At 47.0% G+C, this 15,501-nt stretch overlaps 2 protein-coding genes and 5 non-coding genes across 8 annotated transcripts in view; all 7 read left to right on the forward strand.

Moving 5' to 3' along the window:
* The window catches only part of LZTFL1 (leucine zipper transcription factor like 1), a 132,973-nt gene extending 120,771 nt beyond the window's left edge, over positions 1-12,202 (forward strand). The window contains exons 11-12 of the mRNA XM_032975499.2: positions 10,932-11,030; positions 12,163-12,202. The gene's annotated coding sequence lies outside the window, so the exon portion shown is untranslated. The remainder of the gene's footprint in view (positions 1-10,931; positions 11,031-12,162) is intronic.
* On the forward strand, positions 6,760-14,236 carry RPL17 (ribosomal protein L17). 2 transcript variants are annotated; one of them, XM_032975318.2, is made up of 7 exons: positions 6,760-6,860; positions 8,389-8,444; positions 8,963-9,003; positions 10,054-10,188; positions 10,932-11,030; positions 12,163-12,354; positions 14,115-14,236. In XM_032975318.2, exons 2-7 carry the CDS (start codon positions 8,405-8,407, stop codon positions 14,160-14,162), a joined length of 555 nt encoding a protein of 184 aa, XP_032831209.1. In that variant the 5' UTR covers positions 6,760-6,860; positions 8,389-8,404; the 3' UTR covers positions 14,163-14,236. The 2 variants fall into 2 exon arrangements, with proteins under 2 accessions (XP_032831209.1, XP_032831210.1); XM_032975319.1 differs by lacking the exon at positions 6,760-6,860 and adding an exon at positions 6,940-6,964.
* LOC116954828 (small nucleolar RNA SNORD58) lies at positions 8,668-8,744 on the forward strand. Its single transcript, XR_004404765.1, has one exon. It is a non-coding gene; the product is annotated as a small nucleolar RNA SNORD58 (small nucleolar RNA).
* LOC116954830 (small nucleolar RNA SNORD58) lies at positions 9,635-9,711 on the forward strand. The gene has a single exon (XR_004404767.1). It is a non-coding gene; the product is annotated as a small nucleolar RNA SNORD58 (small nucleolar RNA).
* LOC116954831 (small nucleolar RNA SNORD58) lies at positions 10,752-10,828 on the forward strand. Its single transcript, XR_004404768.1, has one exon. It is a non-coding gene; the product is annotated as a small nucleolar RNA SNORD58 (small nucleolar RNA).
* Positions 11,150-11,227, forward strand: LOC116954832 (small nucleolar RNA SNORD58). The gene has a single exon (XR_004404769.1). It is a non-coding gene; the product is annotated as a small nucleolar RNA SNORD58 (small nucleolar RNA).
* On the forward strand, positions 12,643-12,719 carry LOC116954829 (small nucleolar RNA SNORD58). The gene has a single exon (XR_004404766.1). It is a non-coding gene; the product is annotated as a small nucleolar RNA SNORD58 (small nucleolar RNA).
* Positions 14,237-15,501: the final 1,265 nt, after the last annotated feature.

Raw genomic sequence — 15,501 nt, forward strand, 5'->3', positions numbered from 1 at the left:
ACAAGAGGTGAGGATTTATTCAAGTCTTTCATGGAGTTTGCTCAAGAAAAAAGTCTACCTATGGATAAACTTCTCTCAGTGTGTACTGATGGTGCTCCGTGTATGGTGGGGAAAAACAAAGGATTTGTGGCGCTTCTCCGTGAACATGAAAATAGACCCATCCTAAGTTTCCATTGCATTATACACCAGGAGGCACTTTGTGCTCAGATGTGTGACAGGCAGTTTGGCGAAGTGATGTCGCTGGTCATTCGTGTGATCAACTTTATTGTTGCCCGAGCCTTAAATGATCGCCAGTTTAAAACACTGCTGGATGAAGTTGTAAATAACTATCCTGGTCTGCTTTTGCACAGCAATGTGCGTTGGTTGTCAAGAGGGAAGGTGCTTAGCCGTTTTGCGGCTTGCCTGAACGAAATCCGGACTTTCCTTGAAATGAAAGGCGTCGGGCATCCTGAGCTAGCCGACACCGAGTGGCTCCTCAAGTTTTACTATCTCGATCTGACTGAACATCTGAACCAGCTCAACGTGAAAATGCAAGGCATTGGAAATACAGTGTTATCCCTTCAACAAGCTGTATTTGCTTTTGAAAACAAGCTGGAGCTTTTCATCACGGATCTTGAAACAGGTCGTTTACTACATTTTGAAAAACTGAGCCAATTTAAAGATGCATGCACAGCAAGTGAGCCCATTCAAAACCTTGATCTCCACCAACTAGCTGGCTGCACATCCAGTCTCCTACAGTCCTTCAAAGCACGCTTTGGAGAATTTCGTGAGCACACTCGTCTTTTTAAGTTCATCACCCATCCAAACGAGTGTTCACTGAACACAGCCGACCTGAATTACATCCCTGGTGTCTCCGTCAGAGATTTTGAAGCAGAAGTGGCTGACCTGAAGGCCTCAGACATGTGGGTGAATAAGTTCAAGTCACTGAATGAAGATTTGGAAAGAATCACACGACAGAAAGCGGAGTTGGCGAGCAAGCACATGTGGACAGAAATGAAAAAACTCCAACCCGAAGACCAGCTGATTCTCAAAACTTGGAACGCGCTTCCTGTCACATACCACACACTGCAGCGTGTGAGTATTGCTGTATTGACCATGTTTGGATCTACGTATGCATGTGAGCAGTCATTCTCACATCTTAAAAACATCAAGTCCAACCTACGATCACGTTTAACGGATGAAAGCCTCAACGCTTGCATGAAGCTTAACCTCACCAAGTACCAACCCGACTACAAAGTACCAACCCGACTACAAAGACATCAGCAAATCCATGCAGTACCAGAAGTCGCATTAATGGTGAGTGTTATAACAACATTATTTAAAAGAATAAATTCAGAGGCTTATTATACTGACATTTAGTTGAATTCACTTTTAAAATATATTATATGGCTCTCACTGAAATAAATTTCCAAATTTTTTGCTTTCATGGCTCTCTTAGTCAAAAAGGTTCCCGACCCCTGCTTTAGACGAACAACTTTTGTCTTTCTTCAACCACTTCTTTATTTCCATCGTTTAAACACGTCCTCCACACTCTTTGGTTCTATTGGGTAAAGTCACGTAGGTAAAAAATAAAATAACAAAAATCACGACGTTTTGGCCACAACACAAGCGGCCTTCATCAGGTGAAGGGACGAGACTGTTTGGAGGACAGCGCTGGAGTGAAAAAAGCCACGCTCAGATCACGACCTTTAAGCTGTGTGAGAAGAAACAAAGCGCCTTGACAAAGGAATTAGCATAAAATTTAGCATTGAAATGGCTCATTGAAATAGCCAAGTTAAAGTATACACATCCGCAGAGGCACCCCTTGACAAAGGAATTAGCATAGAATTTAGCATTGAAATAGCCGAGTGATTAGCTTGTAACTGGTCACAGAAATAGATAAAAGATATGCTGACTGATCAAATGTAAATTTTCACGTCCTCCACACTCCACCGTGTCCTGGACACCGCGGCTCGCTCGCCGTGCTTCGCCCATCTCGCTCACCACCTTGGTTCACAGTGTCACGTCGCTCTGCTCCGCACACACACACGTCTTCAACTCCTCTATTCCTACGCTCTCTCCACTGCTGGCTGTCCTCCTCAGCTACACAGCGTCGTCGCACACAGCGAAACCCAATCTCACTTCTCCGTCTCCGCACACCTCGTCTCCAGCTCCTCTATCACTACGCTCTCTCCACTGCTAACTGCTTTGTCTTCGCTATCACTATGCTCTCTCCACTGCTAACTGCTCCGTCTTCTTCAGCTTCACTACGCTCTCTCCACTGCTAACTGCTCCGTCTTCTTCAGCTTCGCTATCACTATGCTCACTCCACTGCTAACTGCTTCGTCTTGCTTCAGCTTCGCTATCACTATGCTCACTCCACTGCTAACTGCTTCGTCTTCGCTATCACTATGCTCACTCCACTGCTAACTGCTTCGTCTTCGCTATCACTATGCTCTCTCCACTGCTAACTGCTCCGTCTTGCTTCAGCTTCGCTATCACTATGCTCACTCCACTGCTAACTGCTTCGTCTTCGCTATCACTATGCTCTCTCCACTGCTAACTGCTCCGTCTTGCTTCAGCTTCGCTATCACTACGCTCTCTCCACTGCTAACTGCTTCGTCTTCGCTATCACTATGCTCACTCCACTGCTAACTGCTTCGTCTTCGCTATCACTATGCTCTCTCCACTGCTAACTGCTTCGTCTTGCTTCAGCTTCGCTATCACTATGCTCTCTCCACTGCTAACTGCTTCGTCTTCGCTATCACTATGCTCACTCCACTGCTAACTGCTTCGTCTTCGCTATCACTATGCTCTCTCCACTGCTAACTGCTCCGTCTTGCTTCAGCTTCGCTATCACTATGCTCTCTCCACTGCTAACTGCTTCGTCTTGCTTCAGCTTCGTTATCACTACGCTCTCTCCACTGCTAACTGCTTCGTCTTCGCTATCACTATGCTCTCTCCACTGCTAACTGCTTCGTCTTGCTTCAGCTTCGTTATCACTACGCTCTCTCCACTGCTAACTGCTTCGTCTTCGCTATCACTATGCTCACTCCACTGCTAACTGCTTCGTCTTCGCTATCACTATGCTCTCTCCACTGCTAACTGCTTCGTCTTGCTTCAGCTTCGCTATCACTATGCTCACTCCACTGCTAACTGCTTCGTCTTGCTTCAGCTTCGCTATCACTATGCTCACTCCACTGCTAACTGCTTCGTCTTGCTTCAGCTTCGCTATCACTATGCTCACTCCACTGCTAACTGCTTCGTCTTGCTTCGCTATCACTATGCTCACTCCACTGCCAACTGCTTCGTCTTCGCTATCACTATGCTCACTCCACTGCTAACTGCTTCGTCTTGCTTCAGCTTCGCTATCACTATGCTCTCTCCACTGATAACTGCTCCGTCTTGCTTCAGCTTCGCTATCACTATGCTCCCCCCCCCCCCAGGTGCGTGACGTCATTTATCGACGGCCCCTAATTAATCTTTGTTTCTTTCGGTAAAGTCACGTAGAAATAAGAAAAAGAAAAATAAAATTACATAATATACGACGTTTTGATTGCAACACAAGCAATCATCATCAGGTAGAGGAAACACATAACCGCAGATATATATACAGACCTTAAGTAAAGGGAATTAACACAGATATACCAGGGGATTATTTTTCTTATTTCTACGTGACTTTACCGAAAAAAAAAACAAAGATTAATTCCTGCAGTCACGAAAGCATCAAATCTAGGCCCCTAATTACTTATTGAGTGTACATCGATGCATGTACGGACGCGTATCGATTCTGGTACACGAATCCATTAGAGAATCGAGTCTCACAATTGGGATATAGGTATCAGATTCTTTCATTTATCTTAGAGAAATCAGATAAGCTACGAAGCCATTTTCAGAATAACTATTTATACTCCGATGAGCTATTAAGCTCTTTTGCACATATATACAGCATTTCTCATTTGTTCTGTCCAATCCGTCCAGACCATCGGACGTAATTTTTTTTTTATTTTTGCCATAACTTTCACTAATTGAAAATAATAAAGCGTTATATGCAATTCGCTTTAATATCCATTTGTATGTCACGTGTTTCATAATCTTTATTCGGATCCTCGGGGTTTTCCCCTCCACATTTAGAAACATGCAATTCTGATTGCTTCGATTATTCTTCCGCTTAAAATTTCTGCATTATAAGCCACTTCTGTTGTGAGCTGCTATAATTTTCTTTGGGTCTTTCGGTAAAGTCACGTAGATAGGTTCAAAGAAAAAAATTACAAAGTAACAAAAAACTACGACGTTTCGATCACAACACAAGCGATCGGCATCAGGAGGAAAAAAGAGGGTGAAAGCTGCAGAGGCAGACAGTTTTAAAAGTCTAAAATGGGTGTAGCCCAAGGGTCATAAAAGAAGTGGGCGGGGCGAGTTATGTTAATGTAAGAAATTACCATGTTAATGTAAGAAATTAGCATGTTAATGTAAGATCGCAGAGCAGCAACGTCGAGCTCGGCGAGTGAGGTGGCCGTGTTAGTGTGGGACATTTAAACCTGTTAATGTAAAATCAGAGAGACGAAAATAACAACTAGCATCGGAAGGTGATAGGATGGGAACATCACATCCAGTTATGACTTAAACTGCTTGATAACGTCCTTCCAATGATTGCTCAGTACATAACCCATCTTCTCGACTGAAGTTGTGTCTGTGTCTGTATATGTGGATGGCTTCTTGAACGAATATTTGTTGATAGCCAGTGGGTTTGCAAAGTACTTTCGTCTTAGAGAAATCAATTTCGTGTGAGCCCACCGCATTAAAACAATGATCATCCACGGCCGAGGTATTGGTCCTACCGTGTTTCAGATCTGCCTTATGTTCACAAACACGGTCCGAGACATGTCGCTTAGTTTCCCCAATGTAACTACTACCTATTGTTTTCCTCCTGATGACGATCGTTTGTGTTGTGATCGAAACTTCGTAGTTTTTTGTTATTTTTCTTTTAACCTATCCATGTGACTTTACCGAAAGACCCAAAGAATATGAATTCCTGTAGTCACGAAAGCTTTAAGTCAAGATTCTGCTATAATTTGTGGCCAGGTCACTTCTGAAAAATAAGTTAATACCTCACTGGGCTTTACCTGGTAAAAAACATAGTTAAGCTCAATTTGTGTACATTTTTGGTTAATTATTTATTCACCTTTCCTATTCTTTGCACTCCGATCGTGTTTTTGTATTGATTGTTGCTGTTGGGCATCTGTGAGAAAGTGCTTTATTGCTCAGAAATGTCCAAATGATGGGGCCACTTTGTTGAGCTATCATTTTTCTCGAGGTCGCTTCTAAATGAATACCTGGTAGGATGGGGGTGATGGTTTAGTTTTATTGGTGTGTGTTTGGATGATTTGTTTACCTTTATTATACTTTGGACTCCTATCGTATTTTGTACTGTTTGTTTTAACGTTCTTACCTGCCCCACTGGGACACCTGTGAAAAAGAGCTTTACAGTATAAAACGCAAGCTTTCGCGACCAATGTCATCCGTAATACAGTTTTTTTTTGGCTAGATCGTGTAAATATATAAATGTGTCGCTAAACCCGCCACCACCCGATACAGCCAATTAGTAGGGTTTGTCACGTAAACATGAAGCTGAAGCTAGTTGTAATTACTGGCGAAACCTCGTACTCAGATTGAAAATGTTGTGGCTTTGGGGCTGTCCATAAATGACGTCACGCGAGTTTGGACGATTTTTGACCCCCCCCCCCTCGTCATACGGCGTCACAAAGCTCTGCCCCCCCCCCCAAAAACCATATTTCCTTTTTGAAAATGAAACATGCTTCAAATCGTGAATTAAAGCTTTCGTGACTGCAGGGATTCATATTCTTGGTTCTTTCGGTAAAGTCACGTAGAAGGGAAACAATAAAATAATAAAAATATAAAACAATAAAATTCTCACGACGTTTCGACTGCAACACACGCAATCATCATCAGGTTTGAAAACCACTTTTTTCAAATTTTCTTGCTCTGGTTTTCACACCTGATGATGATTGCTTGTGTTGCAGTCGAAACGTCGTGAGAATTTTATTGTTTAATATTTTTATTATTTTATTGTTTCCCTTCTACGTGACTTTACCGAAAGAACCAAGAATATGCTTCAAATCGCTTAAAACTATTGTCATTTTCTTGGTTCTTTCGGTAAAGTCACGTAGAATGGAAATAAAATAATAAAAATAAAACTATTGTCATTGTAGTGTTATTTAATGTGGCGCAGCACTCTGATGTTGTAGGAGAAAAACATATTAAAAAGTATATTTAATTTATTAGAACGTGTTGTCTATATTTATTAAAAGTTGCGCATTTTGATGTGACGTGATATATCTCAACCCCCCCCCCTCGTCACACATCGTCACAAATGTCTGACCCCCCCCCCTAGGTGCGTGACGTCATTTATGGACGGCCCCTTTGCTTTCCAACACACAACCGGTGTGCTGTACTAGTGACGAATTGTCACGTTCTGTTTACGTGACAAACCTTTACTAATTGGCTGTCAGGTGGTGGCGGGTTTAACGACACATATTTACGCGATCTAACCCCCCCCCCCAAAAAACACCCGTATTATATAAGAGCTTCATAGCTCATCAGATTCCTCCTACCTGTATAAATTAAATATTCTGAATCTTAATTAAAACGTGTCACGTGACGTCACTCGCGACGAAACCCCCCCCCACCCCGACTACTTCGCCCGCCACTCCCAAGTCTCGCGATACTCAGCCTCGATCGGCTGCTCTCGTTCCTCGCGTTCTCGCGAGACTTGGACGCCACACCCCCCCCCCACACACAGAGGGCGCTCGTTATCCCACAAGACACCGCGCCACCCCCTCCTTTTCCGGCGGCTCGAGGTAATGGCGGCTACGTTGCGTTGCTCTCCTCCGACTCAATCCGATGTAATCCGCCGTCATTAACGCTGCGCTCGCTCTCCATTTCGCGATGCTTGTGCGCAGGAGTAAGTTCGCTTTTTAGGGCGGCGGCGTTTTGTGATTATTACGCTTGTTGGTCCGCGACGTTATTCTGTACGTGTGGTGTGTGTATGTGGGTTGGGTACAAGCATACACCGGCCTTGTGGCGAAGCGATTTATATCACTTTACACTTTCTCTATTAAAACCCTGTGTAAGTTAGTGCGCGGCGTCTCGGGCGACTTTCACGGAGGCGATAAACAAACCCACATTTTAAGTGCCGCTGTGGACATTACGAGATGTTGAAATTATCGTGCCGAGCAGTTTCGGGGCCCGTGCTCGCTATGCCGGAGAAGCCTGCGAGACCGGCTGGAACGTTCGGCATGGGTTGTTGGCCACAGCGTGCAGGGGTCGGCAACCAGAATAAGTAAGACAGAGCCGCAATGCGCGCGAGCGCGAGACGGGTGGGTCTCCTTGACAATGTCACGGAGCAGTTTCCCTAAAGAGTCGAATGTTGCCTGCGTGGTCTAGGCAGTGGTTGGATGGTAATTCATGGCATAGGTTATAGGTTACTATTCGTGATCTAGGTGGTTGGGGAAAATGCACGCGATGCTAATCCCCGATCAACCATTCAAAGCGAGCTTGCCGGTTAGAGGATGCGTAACATGGGTACAGCGACCGTTTATCCACTGCTGGATGAAGGCCAACCAGCGTCGCTGCGTGGCCCCTGTTGAGCTATTTGGTCGTAATTCACCACTTAAAGGGGAGGGAGATGTTTGCGTCACTCCTGCCACACCGTTGTCCGCTGTGTACGTGTTTCTGCTGTGCATTTGCGTGTTTTGTAATTGTGGTTACCCTCTTGCGAATGAGGCCGTTTTTTTTTTACATCGGCGAGTTCGCCCTCGCCAGGTTGAAACCGATAAACTTAAAACTCGAGTGGCGTCGCGATCACATGTGCACGAGGACAGCAAGCCGATTGATTTAGACAGCCTTTTAAGTCAAAACGGTAAGCGAGTGGGAAGCATTTTGACTTGGTTGAATGGAATGCCACGAGGCGTGACCCACATATATCGGTAGGGTCTTCTTGTCGCCTGGATCCGTACCAGGGGACACGCGCAAGGTGTGTGTGTTGCACAGCTGGTCACACAGGTGTGGTCGGTCACCAGTGACGATAATTTGAACCGGTCCTGGGCCTCGCCTAGATCGACTCGGCATCTGAGTACCCGGTGTGACGTGTAAATATCGCCAGTTCGGGAGACAAAGGCGGCCGGGCGTGGTGTTGGCCACCCCCTCGAGTGCCGTTCTAGGATTTCATAGTTGCTCGCAAACAGCACAGTCTGCTGCAGGCTATACGGGTGGGGGGGGGGGATTTTTGGTGGATGAAGTGGACCTTTTATATGGTTTAGAGGTGTTCCCCTCTTGTATTTCCTGCCCGATGTTGACCCACGGTTTTTAATTTTGTGCCCAAAACAGACCCTGAGTCAGGAAGATGGGGCGCTACTCCTTGGACCCCGAGAATCCCACCAAATGTGAGTCTCGCCGGGGGTGGGACAGTACCACCGGGTTCACCTTTCTCTCCAAACCTCATTTCGTTCTGTCTCCAGCTCATTCACCATTCGATTCTACCGCCTTTCTCTTAATTCCCGACACTCGGTGTCATCGTCCAGACACTGCATCCTCCATCGAACTTTTCTCTCCGCTTCGTTCTCCGCATGGATGGTACAGGGAGTGGGCCCGTCCCCGCAGCATGGGTTGCAATGATGACCAACTTAGGACACCTTTGGATTGACCGTGAAAATAACAACTGCGTTACCATTCCTCTGAGCAGCCCCTCTGTTTGCGTGACCTGAACCCGCTATGGGTGGCTTCAAAGTGGCCAGTACTGCACCTCTTCTAATTTTGTTGTGTTTGCGTGTGTGTTCCATCCTGTGTCTACCCATGTGTGCGTGTGTTCGCTTGCATGTCCGCGTTTGCGCGTGTCCTACCCCTGTGTGTACGCGTGTGTTACCCCCCCCCACACCCCCCTACCTATGTTGTCACGCCACAGCCTGCAAGGCCAGGGGATCAAATCTCCGCGTCCATTTCAAGGTAAGACTTTGTTTGAGCCACACACTTTTTTGCGTTTGTTAGTTGCCGATACCAACATCATTGTCACTGCTGGAATGAAGGCACCGCCATGCTGTTGCCATCCCCGATAACGTCCTGCGATGCTGCACTCCATCCCGTTTGCCACAACACGGTGTTAATATTTGAATGTGCTACTATGAAAGCCTCGCCGAATCTTAAGACTCGGTTTTTGGAAAATTAAATCAATCATTTTTGTTCTTTAACAGAAGTCAAGTCCAAGTTGTTTTTTTTGTAACGAAGCGAGAACTCGAGACAGACCATGATTCGTCTTAATTGTAGTGACCTGGGACACCAGTGGCAAACAAAATAATACAGCAATGAAGCAAACAGAAATATGTGCAGGAAGATCCATGTCCCATGCAAATGAAATACATTATGTAAGGTATTCGCATACTACTAGTCGTCATTTAAAAGATGCTTCCAATAAGACTTATTTGTTAATAACAAAAATATTTTGCGTGGATGATCCCTTGAGTTGTGATTTAGCAATTGAAACTAGACTTCTGTGCATTTCCAAGGTTGTTGAATTATATTTGAGAGAAAACGGGCATAGTTTCGTCTTTCACCACGTGCACGCACGCGTCGCTTCGAGTGGCCATGATGACCAACTTAGGACACCTTTGGATTCACCGTGAAAACAACCTCAGCGTTACCAAATGGCTGAGCCACTCGAAGGCAGGCGGTTTGTGTTGCGGTGGTAGATCGTGTTTGGGGTGCATGCTTATGAGAGCAATTAGCGTGGTTAGAGCAACAATTGTACATAGTTGAACAACAGTCAATGGAATCGCCAGCCAAACAGGGACACTGGTGCCTTTCCTCTGTTTTAGAGTATTTTTCTGCTATGCATTTCCACGTGATCGGCCACTTAGTTGAGCTCTCATTTGTGGCCAGGCCGCTTCCGAAAAAAAAACTATGTAGCTGTGAGATTTTAGCTGGTAAAATAAAAAACAAGTTTAGAGTGAAGCTCCTTAATCCGATTGTTGTTGATTAAAATGCTGTTGTTTTGACCAGAACACCCGTGAGACTGCACACACCATCAAGGGCATGCACATCCGCAAGGCAACCAAGTACCTGAAGGATGTGGTCCTCATGAAGCAGTGCGTCCCCTTCCGCCGCTACAACGGTGGCGTGGGCCGCTGTGCCCAGGTGAGACACCGGTCTCTTTCGCCCGTTACAGACGTCGGGCGTGCCGAGCGTACGTGCGCGGGCCTTGGTCGTTTCAGAGACTTGAGAGAAGGCGGCTGTGCGCTTGCGTTGCAGTCGCTCGACGGTTAGGTTCCGTCTTACTGTCGTAGCAGTGGAAACATTGGGGGAAAGGTTCTTACATTTGCCTGCCTGTGCCCATAAATGGGAACGGCATAGTCGATGGGTAAGGGTGGTGAGGTAAAGTGTGGGTACTCTACCCCCCCCCCCCCCTCTTCATGCAAGAGTAGATCCAATATCCCCTCTAATGGCATTTTTGCACAGATCCTTAACGTGGAGGCCCTTCTGCCAGCAGTGGCAGTGAGCAAGAGACTTGCAGGGATGCACCTTTACCTATGTTAGACTGCTTAATGACGGGGGTTACGGACTAATGTTTTACACCTACATCTACTAGGCTATGATGAAAAGAAAACCCACGCGAGAATGATTCGTTAATTTTAAGAAGTGCGAGGGGAATGGACCTGGCAAATTGTGTTCCGCCACGCACCGACGCGCGTCGCTTCGAGTGGCCATGATGACCAGCTTAGGACACCTTTGGATTCACCGTGAAAACAACCTCGGCGTTACCAAACGGCTGAGCCACTCGAAAAGCAGCAGTGTCGCGTTTGCGTTGGCGGCACCTGTCGGCACCGGTTTTATTGTGCGTGTGATTGTGCGCGTGATTGTGCGCGTGATTTGTCCTTCAGGCCAAAGCGTGGGACTGGACACAGGGCCGTTGGCCCAAGAAGAGCGCCGAGTTCCTCCTGCAGCTGCTCAAGAACGCCGAGAGCAACGCCGAGTTCAAGGTGAGGCGCACGGTGGCCGTGGTGGGGGGGGGATTTGCGGGGCACGGTCGGAGCCGTGAGTGGGGCGCGAGGTGGCGGTGGTGGGAGGGTTGGGTCGGGGTTGCGGCCGTCGCTTCGAGTGGCCATGATGACCATCTTTAGGACACCTTTGGATTCACCGTGAAAACAACCTCGGCGTTACCAAACGGCTGAGCCACTCGAGTGCAGACGCTGGCTGTGGTGGGGGTTGGGCGGTGGTTGTGCTGGTTGCGGTGTAGACACGTGCACCACTGTCGTTCCCCCCCCCCCCCACACCGTCTGACCGACCGTCAATTGGATAATGAGTCGTCTTGTGGTGGTCGAAACAACCTTCGCTACTCCGCGAGTTGTCGCCATTCAAGGTTCTCGGCACGCATCACGGATCTATACTCTCTTCTGCTTGCCTTGTTTGTACCACCTCGATCTTGTTTCCTATTTCTTGCCTCGTTAGTTCCTTCAGCCTCAACCTAACAGCATTGTGATGGAGGTTATACCCGTGGCTGGCATGTTTGCTGGTTACTAAACCGGTAATTGGGTTCCAGGATTCTGTACATAATTGCTGTCTTCAAATGTTTCTTACAACCCACTGACAGTATATAATTGTACAGTATTATAGTACTTTTGAATTTGTAGCTGGTATTAGTGATTATTATATTGGTGGTTGTTGGTGATTGAGGTGCTAGTTTTTACAAGTGGATGCTTGTTGGTGCCGTAGATTGTTAAACAGTACGCTGATGGTGCCATTTGGTGAGTTGTTGGTTTGGTAGTGCTGATGGTTGTTACACCTATTGATAGCTCTTAATTGCTGCCGCACCTTTTCACTCTCCCCCCCTCTCACTTCCCCACTCACACCTGACCCACACCGCTCCTCTCGCCTCACCCACACTACTCTCACCTGGCCACTCGCACTTCCTTTCCACAACTCCTCTCGTACCACTCCTCACCCGCTCCTCTCACACACTCGCACCTCTCCTTCAAACCGTGCTAATCCTCGCCCCTGATTAGCACGGTTGGCTACTCACGGCGCAAAAGATGTCCAACACGCGTGACGTATATGCCGCTCCTCTCGCATCCTCTCGCTCACACTGGCCTTGCGTGTGCTCACCCGCCGCAGGGCCTGGACGTGGACTCTCTGGTGATCGAGCACATCCAGGTGAACAAGGCCCCCCACATGAGGCGCCGCACGTACCGCGCGCACGGCCGCATCAACCCCTACATGAGCTCACCGTGCCACATCGAGCTGATCCTCACCGAGAAGGAGCACGTTGTGCCCAAGCCAGAGGAGGAGGCGGCCGCCAAGAAGAAGGTGAGCACAGCCGTCACGCGGCGTAGGCTCCCTCGCCGTAGCCCTCGCCGTAACCACCGCAGTCCTCACCACCGTAGTCCTCACCACCGTAGTCCTCACCACCGTAGTCCTCAACACCGTAGTCCTCACGACCGTGAAACGCGTCCTCACCACCGTGAAACTCGTCCTCACCATAGCCATCGTAGGGGGGGTGGCCTGCCATCCTCACCACAGCGCTTGCACTCACCCTCGGTGGGGATGTTATCCAGAGTGCTGCCCCCACCTGTCTGGCGCGTGCGACGCTTCGAGTGGCCATGATGACCAACTTAGGACACCTTTGGATTCACCGTGAAAACAACCTCAGCGTTACCAAATGGCTGAGCCACTCGAGACGCACGTGTCCACATGGGGGGGGACCCCCCCGCTACCCCCCCCCTTCCCTCCCGTGACCCTAGGGGCTTGAGCTTCAGAGTTTACAAACAGGCTTTAGCAATTCCATAAGCTGTGCATTGGCTACGTCGTGGAAGGAGGCGGGGGGGGAGAGTTTTTTAGGAGCGTTCACAAAAGTCAACGAATTTTAAATGTTGCATAAGGGGGGCACAACCTGGAACCATTGGTGGAAATCCCACGTGTCCCTGTTGTAGGGAACAAGTTATTCAATACAAACACAGTGTGGCTACATCATGGGGGGACCTCCTTTGCCAGTTCGAAATTTGTGAATAGGTTTTTACCTTTTTTCTGGAAACGGGTTGAGATGTTAAAACACCAAACTGAAACCTTTTACAAGGAATCATGTTTGCGTTAACCACAATACTTGTGGTCAGAATGCAAAAAGAAAACATACTCTGATAATATATATTACTCTTGGTTCTTTCGGTAAAGTCACGTAGAAGGGAAAAAAAATAATACATATATGAAAACAATAAAATTATCACGACATTTCGACTGCAACACAAGCAATCATCATCAGGTGTGAATACCACAGAAAGAAAATGTGAAAAAAGTGGCGGTTTCTTGCTGTGGTTTTAACACCTGATGATGATTGCTTGTGTTGCAGTTGAAACGTCGTGATAATTTTATTGTTTTATCTTTTTATTATTTTATTGTTTCCCTTCTACGTGGTGACTTTACCGAAAGAACCAAGAATATGAATCCCTGCAGTCACGAAAGCTTGAAATCAAAATATATGTATTGTCTTTGGAACTGATTGGTCCACACCACAGACAGTTTTCTTTTGAGCCTAGTCTCTGTTCCAACACCGTTTTCAGACTAGGCTTAAAAAAAAAAGCTGTCTCCTGGTGTGGACCAATCAGTTCCAAAGACAATGGATCATTATCAGTGTTTTTTGTTTGCAGTCTGACCACAAGTATCGTGGTTAATGCAGACATGATTCCTTGTTAAAGGTTTCTGTTTGGTGTTTTAACATCTTAACACCTGTTTTGTTGCCAGAAAAAAGGGGAAAACCGATTCTCAAACATTGGTTACTTAGGATTAGGGGGTGAAGATAACCAAATAGGGTATTTGAATCTGTAACTTCCCAATTACGAAACGTGCTCCAACTATAACCTGAGACAACTGGAATATCTTCCGAGACAAGGGGCTTAAACCTGAAACGGCCTGTGAGCTTAACTGACTGTTTGGGGAGTCTCCTTTGGGGCAGAGGTGAAGGAGGAAGAAGATTGTGATATTTAATTTTGCCTATGTAAAAAAAACGCACAACCTGCATCTCGCTCTTCATGTGTTATTTGCGGTTCTGACTTTATCCGTTTTTGCCACCACAGGTTTCTCAGAAGAAGCTGAAGAAACAGAAGCTCATGGCCCGGGAATAGACATCCTCCCCACCACCAGTCCTTGTCGATTTAATAAACACCTTAACTGAAAATAAACATTAAGTGGTCACGTATACACATGTGCGGTTGTTTTGTTTCCCTTAAGACGAATCGGTATATATATTCATCTGCAAGGTCTTGAACATGCATCTAGAGTGAAGACACGGGAGTTGCGATGTGGATAACCGGGATGGTTCTCAGCATTATTTGGACTTTCCAAAGCGGGGCCCAATGTACACCAATGCTCTTTGGGTAATTGGTGTCGTAACTTTTAAGGGGCTGATGCTCGTACTACCAACTTTCAAGGTTTTTCACGGCTGTGTCCTGGACAGCCAGTCATCCCAAAACAAAGGTCTCGTGCTCGGGGACCGCCGAGATCCTGGATTTTGAATCCATGGGAACAGCCGACCGTGATCAAACTAGACTCTAATTGCTTTGGGGAGCTTCATCGGGTCAGAATTTGATGAATACAGTAGTTGGTAGCTACGACTGGGGCTGTTTTTCTTGCCCCCCCTTTTAGTGTGGTTGACCACGTACGGTGTGAAATGGAAGTTCCAACATACAAGGCGACGTTGATGCTGGTCGCTTATCACGTGTACAGCGTGCTCTTGAGACACCAGGGCACAACGGAGGGGCGGGGGGTGGGGTGCTGCTCTTCATCATAGCATGGGTGGCTTGGAGGTTTGAATTTGTTCTTGTGAGAACTAGGCAATGCAATTGGTAATGAGCTTTCACGTAGCGGGAATAAAACACCATAACTGAGGAATGGAGCCAAGCGAAAGAGGGCCTTTAAATGTATCTTAGCGTGTGTAGATTGCCATTCAAAAAGGTAATAACAGGTGCCCTATATTCCCTTTGGTGTAGAAATCTGAGCAGTAAAATGGCTTGTACACATACAAAACTGGATCGCGTTTGTCTGGCGCTCTAATCAACTTTTAATCCAGGGGTCTGCAACTTGTGGCGGCTTGAGGCACCGCTTTGTGACGTCGCGTGCATTGCAGTGTTGAAATTTAACCGAATTTGAAAAAAGTGCCTCTGGTTTTAAGAGAGGGTGACGAGGCGTTCAAAGAACTGCAGCCTGTAGATAACTGCCTCGACATCGTGGCTGTTGACACGGCACTCTGATCCTGCCGCCCCATTATGCTCACCATTTTGCTCCTCCCACCAGATTCACCTGTCCTCTTGATGGGCCTCTCGCACCCTTCACGCGGATGAGGAAGGCAATCGTGACGATCCCATCCATGGGGCAGAGAAGCCCGCCAGTTGTCCACATTTCGTCATTTTGTTTCCACTTGTCTTGCAGCGCCAATATGCTCACAGTGCCACATCTTCCTGGCAC

This window comes from Petromyzon marinus, chromosome 56 (genome assembly GCF_048934315.1).
Source record: "Petromyzon marinus isolate PM22_M1 ecotype Great Lakes invasive population chromosome 56, UKy_Petmar_22M1.pri1.0, whole genome shotgun sequence".
In the NCBI taxonomy this organism is placed as follows: domain Eukaryota; kingdom Metazoa; phylum Chordata; class Hyperoartia; order Petromyzontiformes; family Petromyzontidae; genus Petromyzon; species Petromyzon marinus.

Excerpts from the sequence above, each read along its gene's own strand:
- RPL17 (XM_032975318.2), top strand. The coding sequence starts at position 8,405 with ATGGGGCGCTACTCCTTGGACCCCGAGAATCCCACCAAAT. Across the intron at positions 8,445-8,962 it reads CCCCGAGAATCCCACCAAAT|CCTGCAAGGCCAGGGGATCA; the intron begins GTGAGTCTCGCC and ends GTCACGCCACAG. Across the intron at positions 9,004-10,053 it reads ATCTCCGCGTCCATTTCAAG|AACACCCGTGAGACTGCACA; the intron begins GTAAGACTTTGT and ends TGTTTTGACCAG.